This window comes from Sinocyclocheilus grahami, unplaced genomic scaffold, assembly GCF_001515645.1.
Source record: "Sinocyclocheilus grahami isolate Dianchi unplaced genomic scaffold, SAMN03320097.WGS_v1.1 scaffold40.1, whole genome shotgun sequence".
Lineage (NCBI taxonomy): Eukaryota > Metazoa > Chordata > Actinopteri > Cypriniformes > Cyprinidae > Sinocyclocheilus > Sinocyclocheilus grahami.
This window is the reverse complement of record NW_015505219.1, coordinates 1,716,536-1,740,742: the sequence shown is the minus strand read 5'-3', so window position 1 is coordinate 1,740,742 and position 24,207 is coordinate 1,716,536. Positions and strand designations below refer to the sequence as shown.

The window sequence follows — 24,207 nt, the reverse complement described above, 5'->3', positions numbered from 1 at the left end:
CTAGGTCAAATAAAGCTCTGATATTCATTCAAAATAAACTGGGCTTTGAACAAAAGATTAAAAATTCTCACAGTAAAATGAATTCCTCCCTTCGAAACAAAGTTTCAGCCACAGTGGGCTATATTTCCTCTCTATGAAGCTCTCTGTGGGAGTGTTTTGTGATTCATTTCAGAGTAAAAGTTGGAATCCTAACCCAGGCTGAGGGAAACCGCCAAACTGGCATGCTAATGGGCTAGCATGCACGGATAAACTAGCAATGCCAGACTCAAATGGATACATACATATGAAAAAAAAGCCTGCGCTTCACAAAAACCACTTCAAACAAACATATCCATATGAATGCGTAGACAGAGAGTCCTTTTAGCCTGGGGGCCGCGTCTGAGGCGCAAAGCTTTCTTTAGACCAATTGGGAAGTATCAATTGGCATTAAAATACAGCAAAATCTCTGGAATAAATAGTTTGAGATTTCAGCATCAACCTTAAACCTTTTACCACACACACACTTGTCACACTATTCCTAAAGAAACTCATGAGTTGAGCTTTGAGCGCAGCTCAACCAAATTGCTGTCCATGCAGCTCAATGGACCGTGACTGCTCTTCATATGGGGCATCAGAGGAGACACAGCATGGCCCCAGAGAGAATGGGAGAGAGGGAGGAAAGAGCAAAACGGACAGAGAAGGAGAGAAAGGGATGGATGAAAGCAGGAGTGTGATGTCCCGAAGTCCCCCAGTGTGAGTGTAAACTGTTCTATTTCACATTGCGGCTCCTCTGAGCCCAGGATTTACTCGAGCCCTCTACATGCTGTCAACTAGACTCTCAAAGATCCAATAATCATCTCTCCTCTGGCTTCCACTGCCTTGCCTCCTGTCTTCTTGGCTAAAGATGATATTTATCTGTCCACCCCAATAATGTGGATTTATCTACATTTTGTTGGTGGTGTGGGCGTTTGCTTCTGCTGATTCACAGGTTGAGATGCGAGTTGTAGAAGTCCTTCAGTTCAGACACCACAACGTAGACTCATCTCAAAGTTATACTAAACGATCACTTGAAAACTCACATGCAATGTTGGCAAAATATGAAACCGTACATGCCTCGGTCAGCGTAAGACAATATAAGAGTCCTTGCTCCACACAAACACACACAAACACTATGACATCAGAGCAGAGAGGGTTCCTTACATGCATTTACACTTACATTTTATTAAATGGTGATTTACCAAAAAAAAAAAATTTATTATAAATCAAGAATATTAAAAATTAAAAAGTTCTTCATGTTATATTATAGATCGTCACAATGGTCTTTGGGTCCCATTAAAAAATGGAGACTAAAAAGTTATTTGTGGGACACAAAAAGGGTCTTCATTTGGCAGTGTAGTTTGCAGGTCTGTTCTGATCAGGTTGACAGTTTTTGTATTCAGCCTATGTCATGTTAATAATTTTGCATAATAGAGCCTATGCATTTTATGTTAATATTAATTACTTTAATGTTTGATTTTAGGATTCTTTTGTCACTTTTGTAAAATAAACAATTCTGGTACTGTGTTGGGCCAATAAAAATCCCTAAAACTAGCAGATAAACACTGTTACAGTGCATGTTGTTGTTTTTGGAAGCTTTATTTTTGATGGTGTTGGAGCTTCAGAAAGATAGAGTTCCCGTGGCCAAGAACAATCTGGAAAAAGACATGGAAGTAAGTAATAATGTAATGTAATGTAATATAATAAATATAATATAATATAATATAATATAATATAATATAATATAATATAATATAATATAATATAATATAATATAATATAATATAATATAATATAATATAATATAATATAATATAATATAATGCCTTCGGCCCGAGATGCTGGGATAGGCTCCAGCATCCTCACAACAGGACAAGCAGTTTAGAGAATGGATGGATAATATAATAACATATTTGTGTTTTTTCTTTGGCTTTTGCTTTAAGTGAGTGCTTGTTTAAAATAAAACTTGCAAACCAGAATAACATCAGTCTGTCTGTTGAGGGTCTATCTGGAGAAATTTGCACACTAATAAGATTATTAATTTAAACAAGTAATTCACAAGACCGACTTAGAGATCTAAATCAGCCCAGCAATCTCCATAAAATGATTTCTACAAAATACTTTTCAAGTAATAATAACTGACTGAAAAGTTCATGGAAAAGTCTGTGGTCAGAAAGTGTGGGAACACTGATTGGAGAATCAGGTTCATTTGAATTCTCAAAAACCTCCCTATATTAAAACTTGATAGAGAAGCTTTTTCCCCCCAATAGTTATCAAGCTTGAGAGCACAGATTAAAACCAGTATACTACTAAGAGTTAACATCAAGACCAACATAAATAAACACCTCTGATCGTGAGGATAGCATATCCATAGCTCCATATAGCTAATCTGACAAGCATCTGAAGGGCAAGCTAATCCTGCAGGAGATAGGACTGCCTGCACATAGTGTAAAAGTACTAGTGTGACAAGAATATAAGGGTTTTGACAGTGTTGTAATAGTATAACAGTTCTTTGATTAACAGGTGAGATATGCTACGCTGTATTGCAAATATCTGCTAGCCTAGGCTTCACTATGAAAAGCAGCGAGGACGGCAGGTGGGCGAGTAGATATAACCGTTGGTGGGAAACTGTGCTGGTGTGAACAGTAGTTAATGGTTGATAAACCCTGCCCCCCACACAGCAGGTGAATCCCCCCTTACGCTAGCACGCTAGCAGGTGGCGAAATCTCATTTGAAATTCCAGCACTACAAGGTTAGAGTGTGAGAAATCCCATTTGAAAATCTCTCTTTGCACGGTTAGTTGGTGATTTCTGCTTCACAAATGAGGGATCTGCTGAACATGGCATTTCAATATGCTCTGAGGGCTTTAAGCCTAGTCTCCTACCCAAAGGGATGTGGCACTACTTTTGCCTCAGGCTAGCTCTTGCTGGGCTCAGATACTGGATTTATTGCGGAGATGTGTGTTGACAAGACATTACCAATCAATCTTCCCACAGCTATTACAGGTTGAAAAAAATTGGACTTTTTTGGTGTTGTTTTTTTGAACAGAGAAATGGGTAATTTAGTTGCTTGAAAGTAGGTACCCAAAATAAAGGAAATAAATGTAGACTGTTGATGAAAATGCATTTGATGAATGAAGCAAATCTTTAAAAGAATAGTTTATCCTAAATAAACATTTGGTCATAATTTTCTCACCTTCATGTTGTAAACCTGACTTTTTCATCAGTGGAATCTAAAAGAAAATAATTTGAATAGTATGCTGGCTTTTCTTTTTTATGCTATTGCAAAAAAATTTAAGTTAAGAAAAATACTAAAGTCAAATTTAATTCATTTTTTACAAAAAAAAAAAAATTCTGACATCTGACTCTTTTCTTGAAACATTCATGAGAGAAGTTCTTTTAAATCAGACGACTGCAATGAGTCATTCAAGATTCATGATTGATTCAACACTGATGGGTCTCAAATTAAGAGTTTAGTTACTGGAAGATTATGAGTAAATAATGATGTGGAACCACTTTTATATTTTTATAGATCCTTCATGTCTTGTATGAAGCTTAAAAGCTTCAGTTCCCACTTATTGCAACTGTCTGCAACCAACCAACATTATTCAAACGCATACATGTAAATGTAAAATTATATCTTCTTTTGCACTCCATACAAGTCATATAGGTTTGGAACAACAGAAATTTCATTTTTGAGTGACTTAAATCCTTTAATTTAGCTTGAAAGTAGGCACCCAAAATAAAGCAAATAAATGTAGACTGTCGATGAAAATTAATGTAATGAGGTTGATTTCAGGAGTCCTTCACTACCTAGCAGTGAGATCCAATGTTTCTTTCAGTAGCCTGGCAGACAGTATGCACTGGGAAATGCTACGAGTCACAGCTTGCAGCTGGTATTCTTTGACCTTGGACTCGCTATAAATAGCAAACAGGTGAAAAATCCCATGTGAGAGTCTTCTGTTATGTGGTTAGCCGATGACAGAAAGCACAAAAAACACTTAAGGATCTTCTCCCAGGCTAACAAGCCTGCCTCACATCAGCTAGAGACATGTGGTCCAAGGTTCAAGTCCAAGTTCCCATCTGTAGTTACTGGGTCCTTGTGTGACACTGCAATAAAACCGGACCCTACTTAATTTGTTAACAGCATTAATGTATGTAAAGGCCCAAAAAATTTGCTCTGCTATATGTAGTCTTAATTTTCCCGATGGGAGACAGCTGTAATGCGGACTAGGATATAAATCAAAGAACTGCGTGGCGCTATGTGACCAGCACTTTCTGTGTTGATTTAAGCGATGTTCTTGCTCAGCTCATCCAGTTTCCTCTGTTCAACATTCACCCCCATTCCGCCTGCTAAAATGCCATCAAGAGTCCATGACAGGCTTCCTGCTTCTTATTGATAATCCAAGACGTGTCTGATGGGCGTAAACAGGAGGAGGAAAGAATCTGCAACAGACTCCCAATAACAAATTAGAAATTCACTTTTAATTATCAATGACTTAGTTGCCGGTGGGAAACTCACATCCCTGATGGAGCGTCGCTACGCTGTCGATTGATTCCAACTTCAAAACAAGACGCCAATGCCCAGTCAGGCTCCGAGAAAAGTTCATCACTAATTACGAGTGACAAAGCTGGGTTTTGGGCCGACCTCCAACCCCTCATTGCTACATTAGTGCTGTCTCTGACTGGAGGCTGGTGTATAATTATGTCAGAGTGGCGTGTCAAAACCAGAAAAAATAAGCCGATTCCGATACGCTCCATTCAGTTGCCCAGTGATGCCAGGGTCTCTGTTAGTGACAGCTCTTGCAGCTTCACACTCCGTTAACTTGTCTAAAAAGTACACACATGCTCTTACACACACATACAGTCATCATATAGGCAGCCAAGTAAAACTGGTAATGGTTGAGGGAGGCTTTTATTATGATATGTGTCTCTGGAGCTGTGAAATGGACTGGATAATTAATACTGAAACAATCAGACTGTAACAAATATATTCCACTGGCCACTTTTGTTAGATAATTTAGCAATTAATACTGTTAATCTTTCTGGTGAGCTATCAAGTGAACAAGTGTGTGTGAGTAAATAGTTGTGTCCCAAATTATGTACTCTACTGTCCAGTGTATGAATTGTATCCCTCCACTTCCACTACGAAAGGAAAGCTATAAATGTTGAGAGCATGAAGTGTCCAGCATTCCATGCATAGTTTTTCGGTTAATTAAGTGTATCATCCTGGTATTTGAAATGTACATTTCCTTTTTCAGTGTGAACACTATTCACACTACTAAATGGCAACAACTAGTGCATAAGTATGCAGATTGGGAAACAGCTTGTGATACATGACTACATTACAATAAGTAGTAATGCAAAATTTGGTTGGCAATCAATTAAGCCATTCTGGGGACAAATGGCATCTTTCTATTGACAGCCTTTTTAAAAGTAGCTGCTAGCATCCTTTTCTAAAACCATATAAATATAGCTTGCAAAATTATACTAACAGCACACTTCATGAGTAATTCTTTTCACCTGGTATACAATGAATTTTGTCATAATACTCATTTCACATACTGTTTTTCACCTACTAGGTAGAACTGAGTGCTCATTAGCAAAGATGGCAGATTTCAAAACACATAAGCTGTATCTGAAATAATTTGTCTAGTAGGTACTACATTTGGTTTAAAACTTAATTCACAACAATTAAAAAATGTTCTATACAGCATGAATATGGGTATTTAAATTCAGATGTACTACATCCGCCATGTTGTCACTGTCACATGACCTACCAGTATCAGTTCACTTCCATTCACTCCTCTTCTGTGGCCTCATGGGATAGTGTTTTTAAAATGCACAATCCAAAATCTCATCAGAAGTAGTGGGTCATATGGGTACTTTTGGGTACTTTTATGAATATGAATGCGAACTTACTCCTCGTCTCACATACTTGTTTTCGCCTACTTCATAGTATGCGCTAGCTGAGCAACTGCCATTGAAATAAATGGGAATGCTAAGAGCATGAATGGGAACAGTAACAAAGTAAACAAAAGTGGTAAATTCAAATGCCCCACTGATTCAGTGTTTGACATGGTAATGTATTTAATTCTGCCGACCCCAAAACCAGACAAAGTCAAATCTCGGTTGGCATTCACATCCACTTTGTCTCCCTGACCTCCTTCAGATGACTGACTGAGCGTGACAGACGCACACAAACACCAACAAACAGCATATGGTCCACAATGCTAACTGCATATCACTATGGCAGTGTCACATGAGAGTTCAATCTAATTACAATTGACCCACATTATAATTACAATTGATTGGCAGTCTGGCCCCTCTCTCGCTCTCGTCTCGCCCCGTCCTGACTCCAGACTAACCACCCTCGCACCCCTGCCTCCTGCCTGCCCACTCTCGTTTCTACTATTCCACAGTTTGATTCAAATTCAAATAGGCCTGAACACTACCTTTCCCATTCAAACACAATAATTCCCTTATGCAACACACACACAAAAAACAGCACACACACACACAAAACACACAAATGTAGCAGAAGGATATTATGTAGATTAAATAGATGAAAATACTGAAATATTATGATCAAGTAATGTATTCAGAGCTGGCACACTGTGCATATCATAAATTGCCGCACACACACAAGCTTTTCACTGGCCTGCTGTAGTCCCAGTGGAAGAATATACGACCCCTACATGTTCCACCTGCTGTACATCGCATCAGAAATAATGACCCTGGGCTCCAGAAGCCGTGTGAGGCTGGCCGTGCACATGTGTGTGTCTGCATAATTATGTATATGAGCCGTACTGTGAATGTTTCTGTGTGAGTGTAAGAATACACACTTATACACACAAAATTACATGTATAACCATGATGCACTTTGGGTCACGTGCATGAGATTGAGAGTAAGTATATGTGTGCACATGCATAATGATGCGTGTCAACCGTATTGTGCATGTGAGAGCTTGTTGCTCAGTGTGTGTGTGTGTGTGTGTGTGTGAAAAGTCTGTTTGTGTCATAGCGCAGCAGAGTGTTGTCAGCTTCCTGTCATTCTGAGCCTTAGATAAGACCCGATCTCATAGCAACAACATGCCATCCCACTATCCATTTCTCTTTCTACCCATCTCTGTTTTCCCTCTCTCCCATCTGTCCTTTATCTCTCCATCCTCTCTCTTTCTCCACTCCCCCTTCTCTAATGAACCCTCTCTTCCAAGCCTCTTCTCTCCTCTCCTCTCCCTCTCTCAATTATATTTAACTCATGACAGCTGTTAGAAATATCTCCTCAGACCTGACAACTGCAATACTGAGGAAACTGTATATTCAACTTTTAAATGAGTTTACCTTTACAGAAATGTCTGTGTGTATGTGTCTATAGCTTTACTGTCAATATGTAAATTTTATTTTCGACTGTACGGGACAGGCTGAGATTTATACAGTTACGGAGTGTGCTGTTGTGTTGCATATGTGAGCTTGCGTATGTTCATATTAGTGAAACAGGTGTAATTTACTAGAGGTATTTTATTTCATTACTATAGTGTTATTTGGGAGATTTGTATGGTTAATGCAGAATTATTAATGAAACTGAATATTTGTAATTTTAGTACACAAAGTAAATTTTGAAGGAAAAAAATACTTTTGACAAACTTTTCTGTACAACTTCAGAGTACAATGTACATAAGTAACTGGCCATAACAATATAATTATTTTGTTTTAAAAAATAAAAACAGGCTACATTATGTCATACTGAGCAACTGTAAAAAGTGAAAGGTTTAAGAAAAATAAAATTAATTTATGAAATAATTTGATGTTTATGTCACTGAAGGCACACTGGACACAAGTGTAAACAAAATCATTTGAATAAAGTAATTTATATACTGGTGTTAAACAACTAAAATCAGCTGCTGAATTCAGAGTTTAACAATTTCAAGTAACATGTTTGAGAATATATATTTTTTTAACATAAACATCTGGTGTGTCCTAGAGCCTTTCAAAGTCAGAACATAGAGAAAACTGTAATTAAACAGGCTGCTTTATACAAGTATGTGCATCAAACTTACTTAAATGAGGGGGAAAATTAAGTTTCTTAGACAATTTCAACAGCTAAGAAAACAAGTTCAGTTTCCACTTAAAAGTATATAAAACAATTATGCTTTTGGCTTGATATTTGACTTTAACTTTAATTTTGACATAATACCCATACTTTAACCAAAATTGTAATGAGTAAAAATTCTTAGAAATGCACTTTGATTAAAAGTATTACAGTAAAAGTACAAATTCCTCCTTTGTATAGTTATATAGTATAGCAATTAAGTACAATTATTACAATAACACTTTGCACTTTTGTGTGTCACTGACAAACACGTTACAATACGTCAACACAGTAGTACACAGTAGTGTAGTAGTAGTACACAAACACACACATGTACAGTCAAAAATAAAACATAGATGAACAGTAAAACCGCAGACGCATACACAAAAACCTTTCTGTGAAGGTAAACTAATATAAACCCATGTTCCCTTTCGTGGAACTTCGAACTGCGTCCTCTAGGGGTCGCTATGGGGAACGCCTCGTCGTGACCCGTGTCTGAAGCCTACATTGAAAAAACACAATGTTTGGCCGGCGACAGCCATGACGTCACTACCGTCGCGACTAGTACAAAATAGACGTCGGTAGCGCACATCATCACTTTCTTCGTCTTCACTGACCGTGCTGTTTGAAGCGTGCATTCAAAAAGCAAAGTAAGAGCTTTTTCTTTTCCTACTATGGCGAGCACTAGCGGAGCGTTTAGAAAGTGTGTACATCCGTGTCAGCGGTTTCTGACACTCGGTGATTCACACGATCTATGCGTTGTTTGTTTGGGCGAGGAGCACGCACGCGATGTCCTCGAGGGGGCAATCTGCGTGCACTGTGAGAACTTTTCGCTGAAAAAGCTCAGTTCTTGTTTGTCTCTCTTCTCGAGTGGAGAGGGACAACCATCTGTTTCCCGCGGTTCGGGACCCGCCGCTGTGCTGCGGGTCGAGTCCCCTTCTCGGTGAGAACTGGGCGTGTTGCTCCCCCAGCTGATAACTGCTAGCTGTTCCACCAATGGAACGTGCTGTAGGTCGAGCTCCCGCTGAATGGATGTCTGCTCCCTCAGCTACAGGTTCGCAGCTAGCCACACAAGCATGATTGCCGTAGGTGAGACTGATGACTACTCAGAGTTCCATCTATAGGCTGCCCTCCAGAAGTGCCACGAGAACCCCCTAGAATGGTTGTATCCATCTACATATGGACATTCTAAAATCCACATGGTGGTAAGTGGGCACGGTATCTTTGCCCATTTTCTAAAATTCCACAAAAGTGGTAAGTGCTCACGTTCTACTTTGCCCACTTCTCTAAAATCCTACATGATAAGAGTTACGCGCACAGCTTTGTTCTCTTTTTCTGAGTGGTCTAAAACCCCGGTTCCACCTGGGACCCACTCCTCATGGTATCCTCGAATACCTGCTCTGACAGGGTGTTTCCACTGGAGGCCTGTTGAGACAGGTCCTTCTGCAAAGTGAGGTAGCCCTGAGTGACAGGCCAAGACTAGTAATCGATCCAATAAGTAGACTCTTGGTCATATTCCCTGGAAGGAATCCTTCATGATTCTAGACCCTGGCGCCACCTCCGAGGAGGCCTTTTTTGGCACAGCTGGTACGGTGGCCCCTGCAGTCCCGCAGTTCTGGGCACTGAGCCAGCCGCCCTCATTAGACTATTGGTAGCTTGGGTACTACTACCAATCTTGTCCCAGTGGGATCTCACACTGTGAGGCTCTAGTAATGTCCTTTGGGAATGCAGTTCGAAGTTCCACGAAAGGGAACGTCTTGGGTTACTTATGTAACCATGATTCCCTGGGGGGAACGAGACACTGCGTCCTCTAGTTTTTTGTGCCATGCTGCGTACACAAGCTTCAGACGAAGAAGTGATGATGTGTGCTACCCGTGCCTATTTTGTACTAGTCGCAACGGTAGTGATGTCATGGCTGTCGCCGGCCAAACAAGTTGGTGTTTTTTCAATGTAGGCTTCAGACACGGGTCACGACGAGGCGTTCCCCATAGCGACCCCTAGAGGACGCAGTGTCTCGTTCCCCTCAGGGAACCATGGTTACATAAGTAACCCGAGATGTTTTTGGATAGATAATTGTAATTGAGTAAAACTGACAAAAGTACCCATATTTAAACTTCAGTTCATCAGCATGTTTTACACCCCTGACAACACACACAAAAGTCGTCTGTGTGATCTCTTGCTTCGGTTTATTGCATTAATGAGTCTGTATTAGTGTGAGATTGTTTGTAAGGGAAAGTTCACCCAAAAATAAAAATGTTTTCAACCTCCTCTTGTTCCAAACCTGTATGAGTTTCTTTCTTCTGTTGAGCACAAAATAAGATATTTTGAAGAATGTTGGTAACCCAACAGTTGATGGTAGTCATTGACTTACATAAGATTATTCCTTATATAAGGGCCTTTCGCACAGCGGGAACCTTTTCATAGTACCAGAACTAATTGTGGAACTACCCACTTTTTGGCGTTTTCGCACCGCTGGAACTGGGTGTGATTTTAGTACCGGACTGCCTTTTTCGAGAACCAAATTAGCTCCTACTCCAGAGCAGGGTCTAACCAGCACAACTGGTACTAATCGTGACATAAGTAGACATTGATTGGCCAAACGCATACGGAAACGCCCTCACCCGCCATGATTTAAAACGCCGTTTAAACATACTGTAAACATTGTGTCAACTTATTTCGCAAGTATGGAGAACAGCGATAGATAGAAGGACACTGACGTGCAGGCACTTGTAGCAAATGTAGCACTGCCAGTTGTCGTTGGAGATTCTTAGTCCTCCTTTCCGTTCTTTCAATCGCTTTACGTATACGTGGACTTTCCATGTCCATTATTGTGAAACCCGCGAGACACAACAAAAACACAGCTCCGATCACAGCGTCCTCCATCCTCCTGTTGTTAATGTTGTTCTTCTTTGTTTCTGTTGTTGAACGCTGCGCACAAATGACGTCGCTGTCGACCGGCTTAAGTCACTTCTTAGTACACACTCTCGGTGCGAATGCAACCCTTTAAATGGTACTGGGAAATAGTTCGTGCAAAATCGTCCCAGTACTTTAGTACTGTACATTTAGTTCTGGAACTAAAGCAGTGCGAGAGGCCCTATAGAAGTCAGTGGCTACCGTAACTGTTTGGTAATCAACATTCTTCAAAGTATCTTCTTTTGTGCTCAACAATATAAAGAACCTCACACAGGCCTGGACAACTCGGGGGTGAGTAAATTATGACTGAATTTTCATTTTTGGGTGAACTATCCCTTTAATGTATGTGTGTGTGCGCACATGAGTAAGGGGCCGTTCACATGTCGCGCCTAAAAACACGTGGAAAACGCTAGGCGCGCCGCTTTCTGCTTTTTTCCAAAGCGTTCTGGCGTTTGCGCTCCCGTGGCGTCTGCCGGTGCTAAGCAACCATGACCTGCGCTCTCCATGAAGACGCGGAAGTTTCAGCAAAGGCTAAATGGATTTGCAGCACTAAAAATCGCTTGCAGTAGCTCTGCTACTACATTTATTTTTAAATGGCTATTCCTGCACAGCTACGGTCAGCTGTTCCTACATCTTGGCTGAGCTTTCAATGTTGTTACGGGAAAGGATGAAGCTGATTGGTTGGTTCTTGTCACATGACCCGCGGTGCACTTGCGGCATTCTGAAAAGTTGAACTGTTTTTATCTCGATGCGGCGCGGACGCGCCAGGGAAAAAATGAGCGCGTCGCTTCCATTATGAGCGCGCCTGCTGCTCGTTTACATTTGAAATAACGAACTTGAACGCTCAAAAGACGCGATATGTGAACGGCACCTAAGTGAGTAAACCCAGAGTGGAAGAAGAAAATAACTCCTTGCTCTCTCTCTACTCCCCCTCCACCTTTCTCTTTATAAATACCTACCTGTGTTCTGCTCAATCCTTCTTTTCTAGACATCTCTTTTCCTTTCTGTCTTTCTCCCGGGATGTGACACAGAATTCTGTTAACTGCTCGGAAAATGCATTTATTACCATAAGCCTGCAATGCTAACAACTGCACACACACACACACAAAATCAGACTGTGGGACCTGCAGTAGGCCATTGATATTCAGTACAACCACAGTCTACAAGCAAGAAAGGATTTAGAAGTAAAGACTTATGTACACACACACACACATTTCTTTGGCACTCACAGAAACTAGTTTATTCCACAGAATCTGTTGTGCATTCTGTATTATATGGATTGCATGTGCATGGAGGAGAAGGAGTTCCTGACTGTCACAGAAAAGGGGGGCAGCCAGAGAGAGAATGCTTTGAGATCAATTGATTTAAATAGAATGAGATGGATTTTAAAGAAAAAAAAGGCTGTCAATTTAAACTGTTAATTTAGTTTGATTAATTACCATCTTCATGTATCTGTGAATCAATAGTCAGCTGCTTCTAGAAGCAATGCACATAAAATAAAGAATATACTGACTTTTAAGTAGAGATATGCCGATATTAAGATTTTGTTCTGTATTTTCATGTAATGGTCGAAAACCTATACTATGTTAAAACTATATACTATTTTGTCTTAAATAAAGGAAAAAGATTTGAACACTAAAAACTATTAATCTTTTAAAATGCTTCAAGAGAATTTAGAAATGTATAATGTACAGGATGAAAAAGGGATATTCATTTTGAGATTTGATAAATATTACATTTAACAGTGTTATTATTATTATTATTCATGTTTTTAAAGATTAAATTTAAGTGAGCATTAGACGTTAAAGGTAATCGAAATGTAAAAATAGGGAAAATGTGCATGCACAATTAAATATAAAATAGCAACAGAAGTTGATACATTAAAAAAAAACTCTAATAATCTAATATCTTTATTTTGGGTCTTTTATCAGCAAATACAGACTTGCAGGTATGAAATTACGACTAATTTGATTTATTAACTGACATATGCAAATAGTTTGATTAAAACTTCCAATCGATTGACAGTCCTCAAAAAAACATTGCCATATGCAGAAAAAAATACTTGAATTAGACACAACGCATGCACACACACACAAACAAGTACACTCATCAGTGTGACATAGAGACCCATTCCTGAAGCACAGTCTGACATTGGCTGATAAAAAAAGTCTATTATACAAGGTTATAATTTAGCTTGTCCATTTAAAATCTCTCCATTAACATCCATGATGTGCTCACATACACACACACACACACACACACACACTCCAACTCTTGCTAATTCTCTAATTATGTTCATGATTATGGTGAACAGGGCGCACTCGTGGCCCAGCTAATGATGGCTTTAATGGCCAAAAATCCCCATTAAAAACCCCATTCTACACACATACAGATACACGTGCATGTAAACACACACCCCCTCATATAAAGAGAAAGAGCTCACAATTCTCCATAAAAAATTACTGTAAAGGGGAATATGGGAAAACTGTGTCATGGAAAGCAGCTGGGATTTTTTTTCCCTTTCATTTTCTTAAATGAGAATAAGTGTTGCATACGCATTCTTGGCAGTAAATAACCGTAAGAAGCTATTTCTGAACGGACTTTGAAAAAAAAAAATACTCTTCTGTTATTGTAATTTGATTCAGTCATATTAAACAATATTAAACTAAATAAGTATTTCATTTAGCACATTTTAACCAGACAAAACTAATTTGAATGAAGCTACATCACTGTGTTGAGACATTTCTTAAAGATAAAGCAGAGGTCTAGACCTCTGCCACCCTTTACCTGATTCGTTGACAAGAAATAAAATGAAAGTGTCACTTAACCACTGCTAAAAACCCTGATCATGCGGCAGTCACAAACTAACGCAAAGCAGCAGTAAGTGTGATTATTCATTGTTTGAAAGCCTCTGCTTTTCACCCTCTTTACGTCTACATTTGCATATATGATACTTTCAGAATTAGCTTGTCTGTCTGGATTAGTGCTACTCGATCTCCTACTTGTGCGTGTGTTCAAATGGATCACATGAGCCAGTTGTCTTTTGTTGACGTGAAAAGAAGGCAGAAAGCCTCCAAACCACCCAATTTTACAGAACACACACCAGCGAGAATATAACCTGCTGTCATGTGTCTGTATATCTCCATGTACACGAATCTCAGGCAGCCTTTCACTATATGTGTGTATGTTTGGAGGCTTTGAAGCCTGTCTGTGTGTAAGATAGCTGTTGTTCTGTGTGCCAGAGCTCCAACGAGCAGAGTAACAGGAGAATCAGGGAGAGAGAGACAGACAGAATGAAAGACTCCAAATGCTATTTTTTTCTATTCATTAAGATGAGATGACTCTTCCATTGAGCGGTTCACCTCCATCAGCCAGCTGGATTTAAGTGAGAGGGAGTCACGGCTCTTCCTGCTCAAATCACAGACATTTACACTGCTCACTTCCCCTCCTTCAAAGGACAAATACACAGGGAGATAAAGAGACCACACACATACACTCAGAGGGACCACACACACAACCATACAAACTCACCCATTTGTGTGTATATGCACGTTTGTGTCTGTGTGTGTGATTTGAAGCACATTAAATGTCTTTCTCTGCTGAAAAAAAAGGTTTTAAAGGGGTTTTGGGATTTGTCAGTTGGCCAACCAGCTAAACCATCTTAACATCATCTTGGTCTGGCTGGGAGACCAGTTTAGGCTGGCTTAAGCTGTTTTTCTCAAGGTGTACTTAGGGAAATTTGCCTTGCAAAAGGGGAGACGTGAGAATTGTTCTACTCGGATACAGATTAGAGACATCCATATATCACAAAATTGAGAAAAGCAACTTTCAGATGAGTGAAAAAAGTGAATCATGGCCATTTCATAAAAAGAGGGATGACAAGACCACAGAGATGGTGTTTCTATGTAAATCATTTGTTTATAATAAAACACAGCGGTGTGAGGCGAGAGCCGGTGCTGTTCGTTTCATCATCATGAGTTGTAGTAATGAAAGGTGTGTCAAATCTGGCCTGCTTTTGAAGTGAATAATTGGAGACTGGAAGAGGCACGAAATACACATAATTTCCATCTGCATTAACATCCTCCCCAAAGTACGAATCAGACCCCCTCCTACTGCTGCACTGTCGAAAATGAAAAGTTGAGAAAACTCAAAATGTCACGGAGATGTGATGAGACTTTCATTTTCTCAGCATTCGACTGAGGTACCTCATGCAACCTTCTTTGTTTAGCTTTGCACTACAAAAAATGAATTAGTTAATGCAGCACAGCAATCTGGGAAATCTAACCCTTAACAAATCAGCAAAATGGACCCTTTTCACAGACTGTGATGATGTGTTCACAGTTATTAATGTTGTAAATCTAGCAACGTTTTTATATTTTCACTTTCTTAATTTTTTATGCACATTTATAACACTATACTTTATGTTTTCCTATATTAAATTACATCAAAGTAGTTAACGCTGCTGCGTGAGTGTTTCTAATACAGAAGCTGAGGGAGTGACTGCAAATTGGATATCTTTCTCTGTTTTGATCAACATAATCAACTTCTTGATAATTTTCCTGGCAAATGTGAACTCAAAATATATATTTGTTTTAGTTCCCATTCATACAGGTTTACCCGACTATGGGAACCTGGAAATGTGAAAAGGGTTCATAGTTCAGTATTAAAGTGTCTGACTTCTCAAGTTTCAGTTAGGCTATCTGAGCAAATATTTTCGGTATATTTGTTTTTATATATTTGTATGCAGATTTGTACTGTATGTATATTCAGTGCCTAGCTGTCGTATAATACTTATCTTAAAATACCTTGGTTTCAAGCCACAACCTCACAGAGCATGTACACAGCATTTAGATGCTCTCAACTGGTCACAAAATCTTGTTTTTATGAACATTATAATGTTTGTTAGTTTATATAGATGTGTGAACTTGCTTGATGAGCAAGCAGTCAAGTCAATTGTACAGAATATTGACCATTACATGAACATAATTATCAACAATTTGTATCTGCCTTAATTTTATGATATATATGATATATATAGATCAGTGTATCCATCCATACGTGATGAAACTAACTACAAAAAGCTCATAAGCACAACAATTATTTATTGGATTATTACAGTGTGCCGAGACTGCTGGGATCACTGCTTCTATCATGCTCTTAGAGAGTGTCACACTGTTTGGAAATAATTAATAAATAAAGAGAGGGGATTCGTAATAATAATTAAGAAGAGGAGATGAATGAAATGAAGGGAGGCTGAGCCACAGAAGGTGAGGAGGGTATTAAAAACATTAAATGAATAAATAGTATGATTATGAATGACTAAGTAAAGGCGCCGCAATAGAAAAGAAAGAGTGTGGAGCATCCTCTTATGTGGCATCCCCTGCATTCATTGCAACCCCTCACCATGACGAAGAATAAATAAACAGAAGTGATTTGTGTGATAAGTGGATGTGGTTATGCACAACTGCCTCACTCATCAGCCTCAGTTGAACTGGCATTATTAATTAAGATTGCTGCTCTTCATATAGATACTAACATATAAAGCACAGGCGCACACGCACACAGAACAGCTTCAACTCAATGATAACGCAAAGTTGATGAACGAGAACCAGGTCTTCTCTGTTACTTAGATAGATCTCTCCGTTTACTCATGAATATGCACCAAGCAATTTGCATATGCAAACCTGGGACGGTTATCTGATTTATGGGCTTTGACATTCAGTCTTTCCATCCACCTGCCAATCAAATCCATTGTTTATGCATTGCTAATGACAATTCAGGAAATAAGCAAGGTTTGGGGTCAGTAAGATTTATTTATTTTTAATTTTGTATTTTTTTGTAAAGAAACTAATTTTAATTCAGCAAGGATGCATTGATTGATCAAAAGTGACAGTAAAAGCATTTACCATTTTAGAAAATATTTCTATTGAAATGTACTTTTGAAAATCCTATTCATCAAAGAATCATGAATTCTGAAATGTATCATGTTTCCACAAACTATTAAGCAGTTTTCAACATTGATAATAATAAGAAATGTTTCTTAAGCACCAAGTCACCATATTATTGTGACAGTAAAATAAATGCTGCTAAAAATTCACAGGAATAAATTTCATTTTTAAATTATATACTGAAATTGTAATAATACAAAATATAAACCCTTTTTAGTGTATTTTCATCAAATAAATGCATCCTTGGTGAGCAATCTTTCAAAAAAATGTTTTTTAACTTTAAACAATCCTACCATCTTTTGAACAGTAGTGTATGTACTTTTATTGCATAAAATGTTATATTATAAATTAAAGGATAAAGCGACAATTATTTTGTGATTAATTAAATCTTAAGTCTTCAAGGTGCAGGCTGAGAGCACATGCTCATGAAACGTTCATGCATAGGAGGTGACATAACCTCATAAATTCCAAATTCACTGTAACTAACAGTCTAAAAAGAGGGGGGGGGGGACTTGTAGTGTTTAGCACAGTGTAAACAGGACCCCCTTTCTATCTTAAGTTCTTACAGGAACTTGAGTAACATAAATCTTTCATCACTTAAATCATCTTTCAGATGTGCCATTATTAGCATATTATACAGTGGACAATTTAAAGAGGTCTGTCTGACCCCACTTGAACCTTGAAGGAAGCTAAACATAAAGTGAAACGTATAAATTACTTGTAAATATCCTTAAACAAGATTTCCAAACATTTCAGTATGTCAAAAGTTTATACGCTAGTCAGACCATGAATTTCACCTAGCAGTAGGCTAAATAGATGCTTTTAAACAAAAACATGTTCGCCTGCCCTGTGGTAACCATAGAAACTGGTTTGCTCCAGTACTTTCCATTAGGATCATTATCGGATGGAACACTGACAAAACAAATGCTGACATAATCACTTACAATATTGATTTATATATAAAGAAAAACATCACAAAAACATTAAAGGTGCATTCTGTAGTTTGGTGCTATTTTTAAATTTTTTAAACATTAAGAAATAAACTCTGTGAAGATTCATCTGAATGGTGTACACTCATATGAGATGAAGACTGTACTCATAATTGTTTTCTATGTGTTTTAATTATATACAGTCCATATAGAAATTACATGACTTGCTGTGCTTTACTAAACTCTCTTCGTGCTTATTGGCTGCCACTTCTGTAGATTCTCTACAGCATAGTGCTGTTTGATGATGCGAAATGTGAAAATTATACAAGCAGTTGTTATGGTACTTTACCAGCAGAGACAACAGGAGAATCAGTACCTGAATGGCCAAAAAAGCAGTCTACTGTCTAAAGGCAGAAGACAAAGACTGACAATAAAAAACAACAACAATGTAAACATCATTACGGCAAACACATGGTGGAAAGATTTGGGAACAAAAAAAATCGTAGTACTCTTTTAGTGTCAGTCAAATATATATAAAACTCCACGTTCATAGATGACGATGAACGATCATATGAATGTGGTATCTGTCATTATAGTATATGGACATTGATGCTAATGCTAACTAAAGAGCTACTGAACGCACGCATCTTTAAAAAAATCTTTAAGGGGCGCCAAAAGATCATTTGGATTGTGCTCATCGAAGCTTCCCAGATTGTGCCCTTAAAATTAAATAGAAATTCTTTTTAAAATGTCAACACTTACTCAACCTCCTGCCCCCACCCTGACACCAAATGTATTGTGCAATTCACACACTGATCTTATATAATTCCTAACAGCAATGTAAAGCACTGAAGAAAGGAAAAAACATGAAGTCACCTTAGTTGTTCTAACCTTTAGATGTCATTCATGAAACCTAATGTGGTTGATTCAGCTGAACCAGTTTTTAACTCTGGTTAAGTTTGATGTTACCACAAAAACAAAATGTTGTAGGCCCCACAGTTTAACCCAATACTGGGTTGTAGTAATGCTTTTCAGCAGTCCTATTCAAGTATTTCTGTTTTAGTTTTCCACTCTTGTTCTGTGATTGTGCTTTAACAGAGCGGAGCTGTTCCCCCTGAAGTCCACACTCACTTCACCTCTACTAACATTACACATGTTGTTCACAGTGTTTTTTCTCAATTACATACAATTTAAACCACAGAGTTCCCTCATGTGACTATAATGGAGCATTCACTCAGAATGTGAAAACAGAATCTATCCTTTCGTCAGCAGAGATGTTTGTTCGCCCAGGAAAACCGGTGGTTCGTATGTATTTATTCAAACCTGTTTCTCAATTATGCGTCTGAGAGGGTTCTGCATTTTTTTCTGGGATGCGCATCACTGGAGCGAGAGTGTAGGGCCGTTAGGATCACTGCCCACTCCGCGCTTAGTAATTGTCAGTATGTGTACGTGTGTGAGCTGAAGGTACACTCTCAGCTATAACTCTCTTAGAAGATGAATGAGGAGGCAGTGGTCTGGTTGCTTTGTTTTGTTTTTTACCTCATAGCCAACGGCACTTCTCTTACTGTTTACACCAAACGTGCTCTGCTTGAAACAAAGACGTTTAGTTGTAGAACACTCACACACACTCGTGCCATATCCCACCCCCGAGTCAAAACACCAGAATACTAGCTTGTTCGGTCTGGTCCACAGTGAGGAGAGACGGAGTGACTGTGCAGCTTTGGCTGTAGACCCAGATTCAGCACACTGACCACAGCTATTAACAACATTAACAGGCTCTGACCCCTGATAATAAGCGTATGTATAGCATGACAATATAGAGCGACATTCAGCAATACAATGCTTTAATATCAGCTCTAAATCACTCTCTCTCTCTCTTTCTCGGTGCTGTATAACTAGGCCAAGCTGAGGTAACAGTGTGTCATCAGTGTTGCAGAGCAGTTATGGCGAGAGAGAGGAAAGTCTCACACACACACATACACACTGATAATGCAAGCTCACAGGCTAATTTCCCCTCACACGTTTTTACCAAAATGAAGTACACTCTTCCTAGAACACATCTTGCAGAAATAATGGGGAACACTGTAGCTCGTAGTAAAACGGGGTTAATGTCCATACTTTCTACTGTGCAGTGGGCCGAAAGTGTGTAATGGCATTAGCTGTAGAAGTCTTATTAAACTTAATCCATGAAAATAAGCCAGTTTAATTTGGTTTTATCACGTAGCATATCCGCCCCGTGCTGCTACCGATGCTAATGCAGTTAGGCAGCTTTCTCAGTATGCTGAAACTGGGTGGAAGAAGCACTTTTCATTTCTCTGCACAGTAAGCACTCTGGTGTGAATGGAAAAGCACATGGCGCAGTTATAGTGCAAAATTTTGCGCAAAACACGCTAAAAATGTCTGTAAATGTAGCTTTTCCATTAGCATGTATGATTAACGTTAAAGACAATATGTTCACACTGTATGATTTTGGCCACAAAGACAATCATATTAATTTAAATAATTTTAAGTCATCCTTCAGCCCTCTTGGAATTTGCTGAGGCCCCCTAGTGGGTCCCGGCCCGCTTGGTTGAGAACCACTATTGTACGGCAAAATTATCACTCTTTATCACTATTCAGACTGTAAATGTTTGCATTTGCATGGCTATAATAGGATCAAATCAATCATTTATTGGGAATGTGTGAGTTCTGTCCTCCTATAAACACAGAAATTTGTAGCCAGTAACATGGCTATGTTCAAGCATGATGATCATATAGCCCTATAAGTAAAATATAAATGATAATATATCCAGAGACGGAAAGTGGGGTCTGCAAACTGCATAGGGGTGAAACTCAAAGAGGGGCTAAATGATTATATCTAGGCACACATGGTACAATTTTTACAGCCATTGGAGACCTCCAATGGCTGTAATAATCGTACCGTGTGTGCCAGCATAAAAAAGTTCTAGATTTTCATCACAGATAACCTCTGTAAAATGTGTGAAAAGTGAGTGAGTGATTTAGACTGAGATTAAGACCGATATATATGAAGCTATCAAACAGGTAGCACATGCTGGTGCATGTGTTTAATTTGTAATTTGTCAAATTTGTATTCTGCCCCAAGCTGCTACTTAGTGTGAACAGTACCTGTAAACTATAGGTCAATTTCTGCATTATTTCATAGGTTTTACAACCAGTAGAGCCAGATCACAGACTGATGCACCAACACACTCATTTATATCCCCACTGTTGCTCTAATTTACCGTTCAGTCAGAGCCGACATACCTATCCATGACTAAACCAACCTCATCCATTCTAATATGAAGTCAAAAAATGAAGTGTCTGTGAGAGAAAGAGAGACAGAGAGAATGTGTATATGTGTATGTGTGTGTGTGTGTGTGTGTGAGACTGAGAGATGCTGAGATTGAATGGTGTCACAATGGAGGCATATTGAGGTCGTTTTGAAAAAGTGCAGCTAATTACAGCAGATGGAATGAAAAGAAACAGGGGACTAGACCGGGCTCTATGTATGATGCTGAAAGAGGGAGGAGAACGAAAAAGCAGAGGGGGAGAAACAGACGGAGACTCCCTGAGAGAAACACGCAGGAGTGCGAGAGAACGGAGAAGTGATGGAAAGAGACACACGAGTAGAGAAAGAGGTTCTGTGAGGACAAAAGCACAAACCTGACCAAATTTCTAAAACATACAGCAGATAAGAAACTATACAAGTCTCTCTTTTTTCATGTCAGTATGCAACATCTGGAGTTTCCAATGATCATTACTACATATTTGGTCGACTTTGACATTACAGTTGGGGCTTGAGGCATAACTCTGCTTTGTTTTATTTGATTTTTACTAAAGTAACTGACAAAAAGACCTCAGATGAGCTCTACAGCTTATGACTACAAAGTTCTGAGGACTACAAAGCACTCATATTCAGCAAACATCTACCTAACCTACATGTGGTTGTTTTCAAGATCAAGAGATCTAGAAAATGTATCACTCCTACTTAAATATATCAATTAAAGAAAAAAATAACACAAAGCCTATTACCAAAACAAATACCTGCATTGATTAGTCATACAGAGATGTGCACAAACACTCGCAATACACACAAACATGAACCATCTCAAAAAGCTTTTTTTTTTTAAAAATCTATTTAAATGTATTTTCTATAAATTGATGCCTTATTATCGTGAAAATGACGATTAAAAAGACGACTTACAGTATGTTTGAACTGTTCCAGTGTACCGCGTGCCTGGCTGCAGTCACCAGGTCAAAGTTCGTGCAGGTGAGCATCAGAGTGAAAAGACAGAGCGCGTAGAGTGCCATAATCCCTCGATCTCTCGCTTTTCTTCCCAGTCTTGCAAGATCTTCTCACCCCACGCGACGCTGCGCTGGAACCATCCCGTTCGGCGAAGAAGGGCAGGAAGAGATGCGACCTAAAGCGCAGCTCGCTCAATTACTTCTATAGGGGTTTCGCAATCTATAGGTTTATATTAAGTGTTTAAAAAGTCAGAATCCATGGCGAAGACCCCCTCCCTCTGTCCCCATGGCGTCACCCCAAATCCTATAGTCCGACACGAGACCAGCGCTATTCGCGCGCGGACGGAGCAGAAAGATGCAGACAGCCGGGTGCTGGGAGTTTAAATGCGGGAAAGAGAGAAGCGTGTCCTCCCGTAGCGTTGGAGAAACTCGGGAGGCAACGAGGCTCCTTGATTGTAAAACTAATATTTTCTTTTGTTGATGCTGCTCGTAAGATGCGCGTGGAGAATCCTGCACGCGGCTGCGGGATGTTTCACACTTGCAATTGTGTGACGAACAAGTGCTCAAGCGAGTTTTATTCGCTCTCTTTGGCCATATCCACCGCTCTCTCTCTCACACACACACACACACACACACACTGTTTGGTAGGCTGTGCTCGTTCAGTCACCAGCTCCGCCTCCTGCCCAGGACAAAAGCGCGCGTCCGCTGGCTCCAGCTCTCAGTCTTCCAGAGATGCTTTCAGACAGCTGCTCTCGCGTCGGACGAGAAAACTTTATTTTATATCAGTAAACAATTACGACGGAGACCGTTCCTAGTGCAGTTTGAATTACCTACCAGCACAATCCTCTTACTGTCTGTCAGAGTGCAGTGCTTTATATCCTATTATAAGCAAACCTCCATCCTTCTGTGCTCCTGCTCTCTCTCTCTCTTGGTCTCTCTCTCTCTCTCCAGTGTAAGTCTTTTCTAATATGGAATAATTATGGGAAATCCTCTTAGGAGGGAGAATGGATTGATGGATTGGCTCATCTCTATCTCTGTCCTTCACTCATACTCATCCACATATAAAAGATGTTGAGCTGATGTTAATGTTCATATGATAGCAATCAGTCTCTCCTGTTCCTGTATGTGCGCACGTGCCATTTGTTTTATGTGTGTGTCCCTCCTGTCAGGCCTGCCATAATTATGTACACCTGTGCACACATACACAAACCCCTATCTATCTATCTATCTATCTATCTATCTATCTATCTATCTATCTATCTATCTATCTATCTATCTATCTATCTATCTATCTATCTATCTATCTATCTATCTATCATCATCATCTCAGTGTTGGACTTCACAGCTTTCCCACTGAATTGGGCAACTTTTATACTGATGCCATGGGTTGCCCTGGAACATGATTTTGACCAAGGTGGAACCCCCTGGTAGGTGGTTTTGACCCTCCAGAATTTGATAGCTATTTTCCCCTGGAACACAGGCTAGTTTTGAGTACCAGTTGGGCTGGTTTTGTTATGCAGACCTGGAAACCCTGATCTGTCTGTCTGTCCGTCTATCTGGGATGTATCTAGAAATACAGGTGAATAGATAATGCACTAATACAGAAATAGTTGAAGATAGTTAGAGGGAAAAGTGCTATGTAATATTTATTACATGACGGTCGATGTCATGATGCCTTAAGACACGTTGCCTTGGTGATAGCCGTGATAGTTTTGGGGTTTTTTTAGGAATGAGAAAAAGCGAGCAAGCGAGAGGAAGGAGAGAGTTGCAGAGGAGGGATAGTTGCAGTTTGCCTCCCGTCTGCTGGGAATGAGTTGGTTAAGGAGAAGTCAAAATGATTTATTGGGAGAAAAGGAGGGAATAGAGGAAGAGAGGACAGTGAGAAAGAGAGGAAGAGATTAGGTGTCATAGGGAATCTAGCACATGTAAAATGCTATAAGAATATTCCAGATATAATACAACTGTGGTCAGCTGCAACAGAAAATAAAATAATTAGCTTGAAAACAATAGAAAACAAGTTTGCAGTTAATACAATTAGCAATATGAAATAAAAAAATCGAGTGCAG

The 24,207-nt window shown here is 39.3% G+C and overlaps 1 protein-coding gene across 1 annotated transcript in view; it reads right to left on the bottom strand.

Annotated features, from left to right (window-relative positions):
- Positions 1-22,745, bottom strand: part of LOC107582164 (ephrin-A3-like) — a 57,402-nt gene extending 34,657 nt beyond the window's left edge. Inside the window, exon 1 of the mRNA XM_016267892.1 lies at positions 22,101-22,745. Coding sequence (XP_016123378.1) covers positions 22,101-22,207 — 107 coding nt within the window. The 5' untranslated portion in view covers positions 22,208-22,745. The remainder of the gene's footprint in view (positions 1-22,100) is intronic.
- Positions 22,746-24,207: the final 1,462 nt, after the last annotated feature.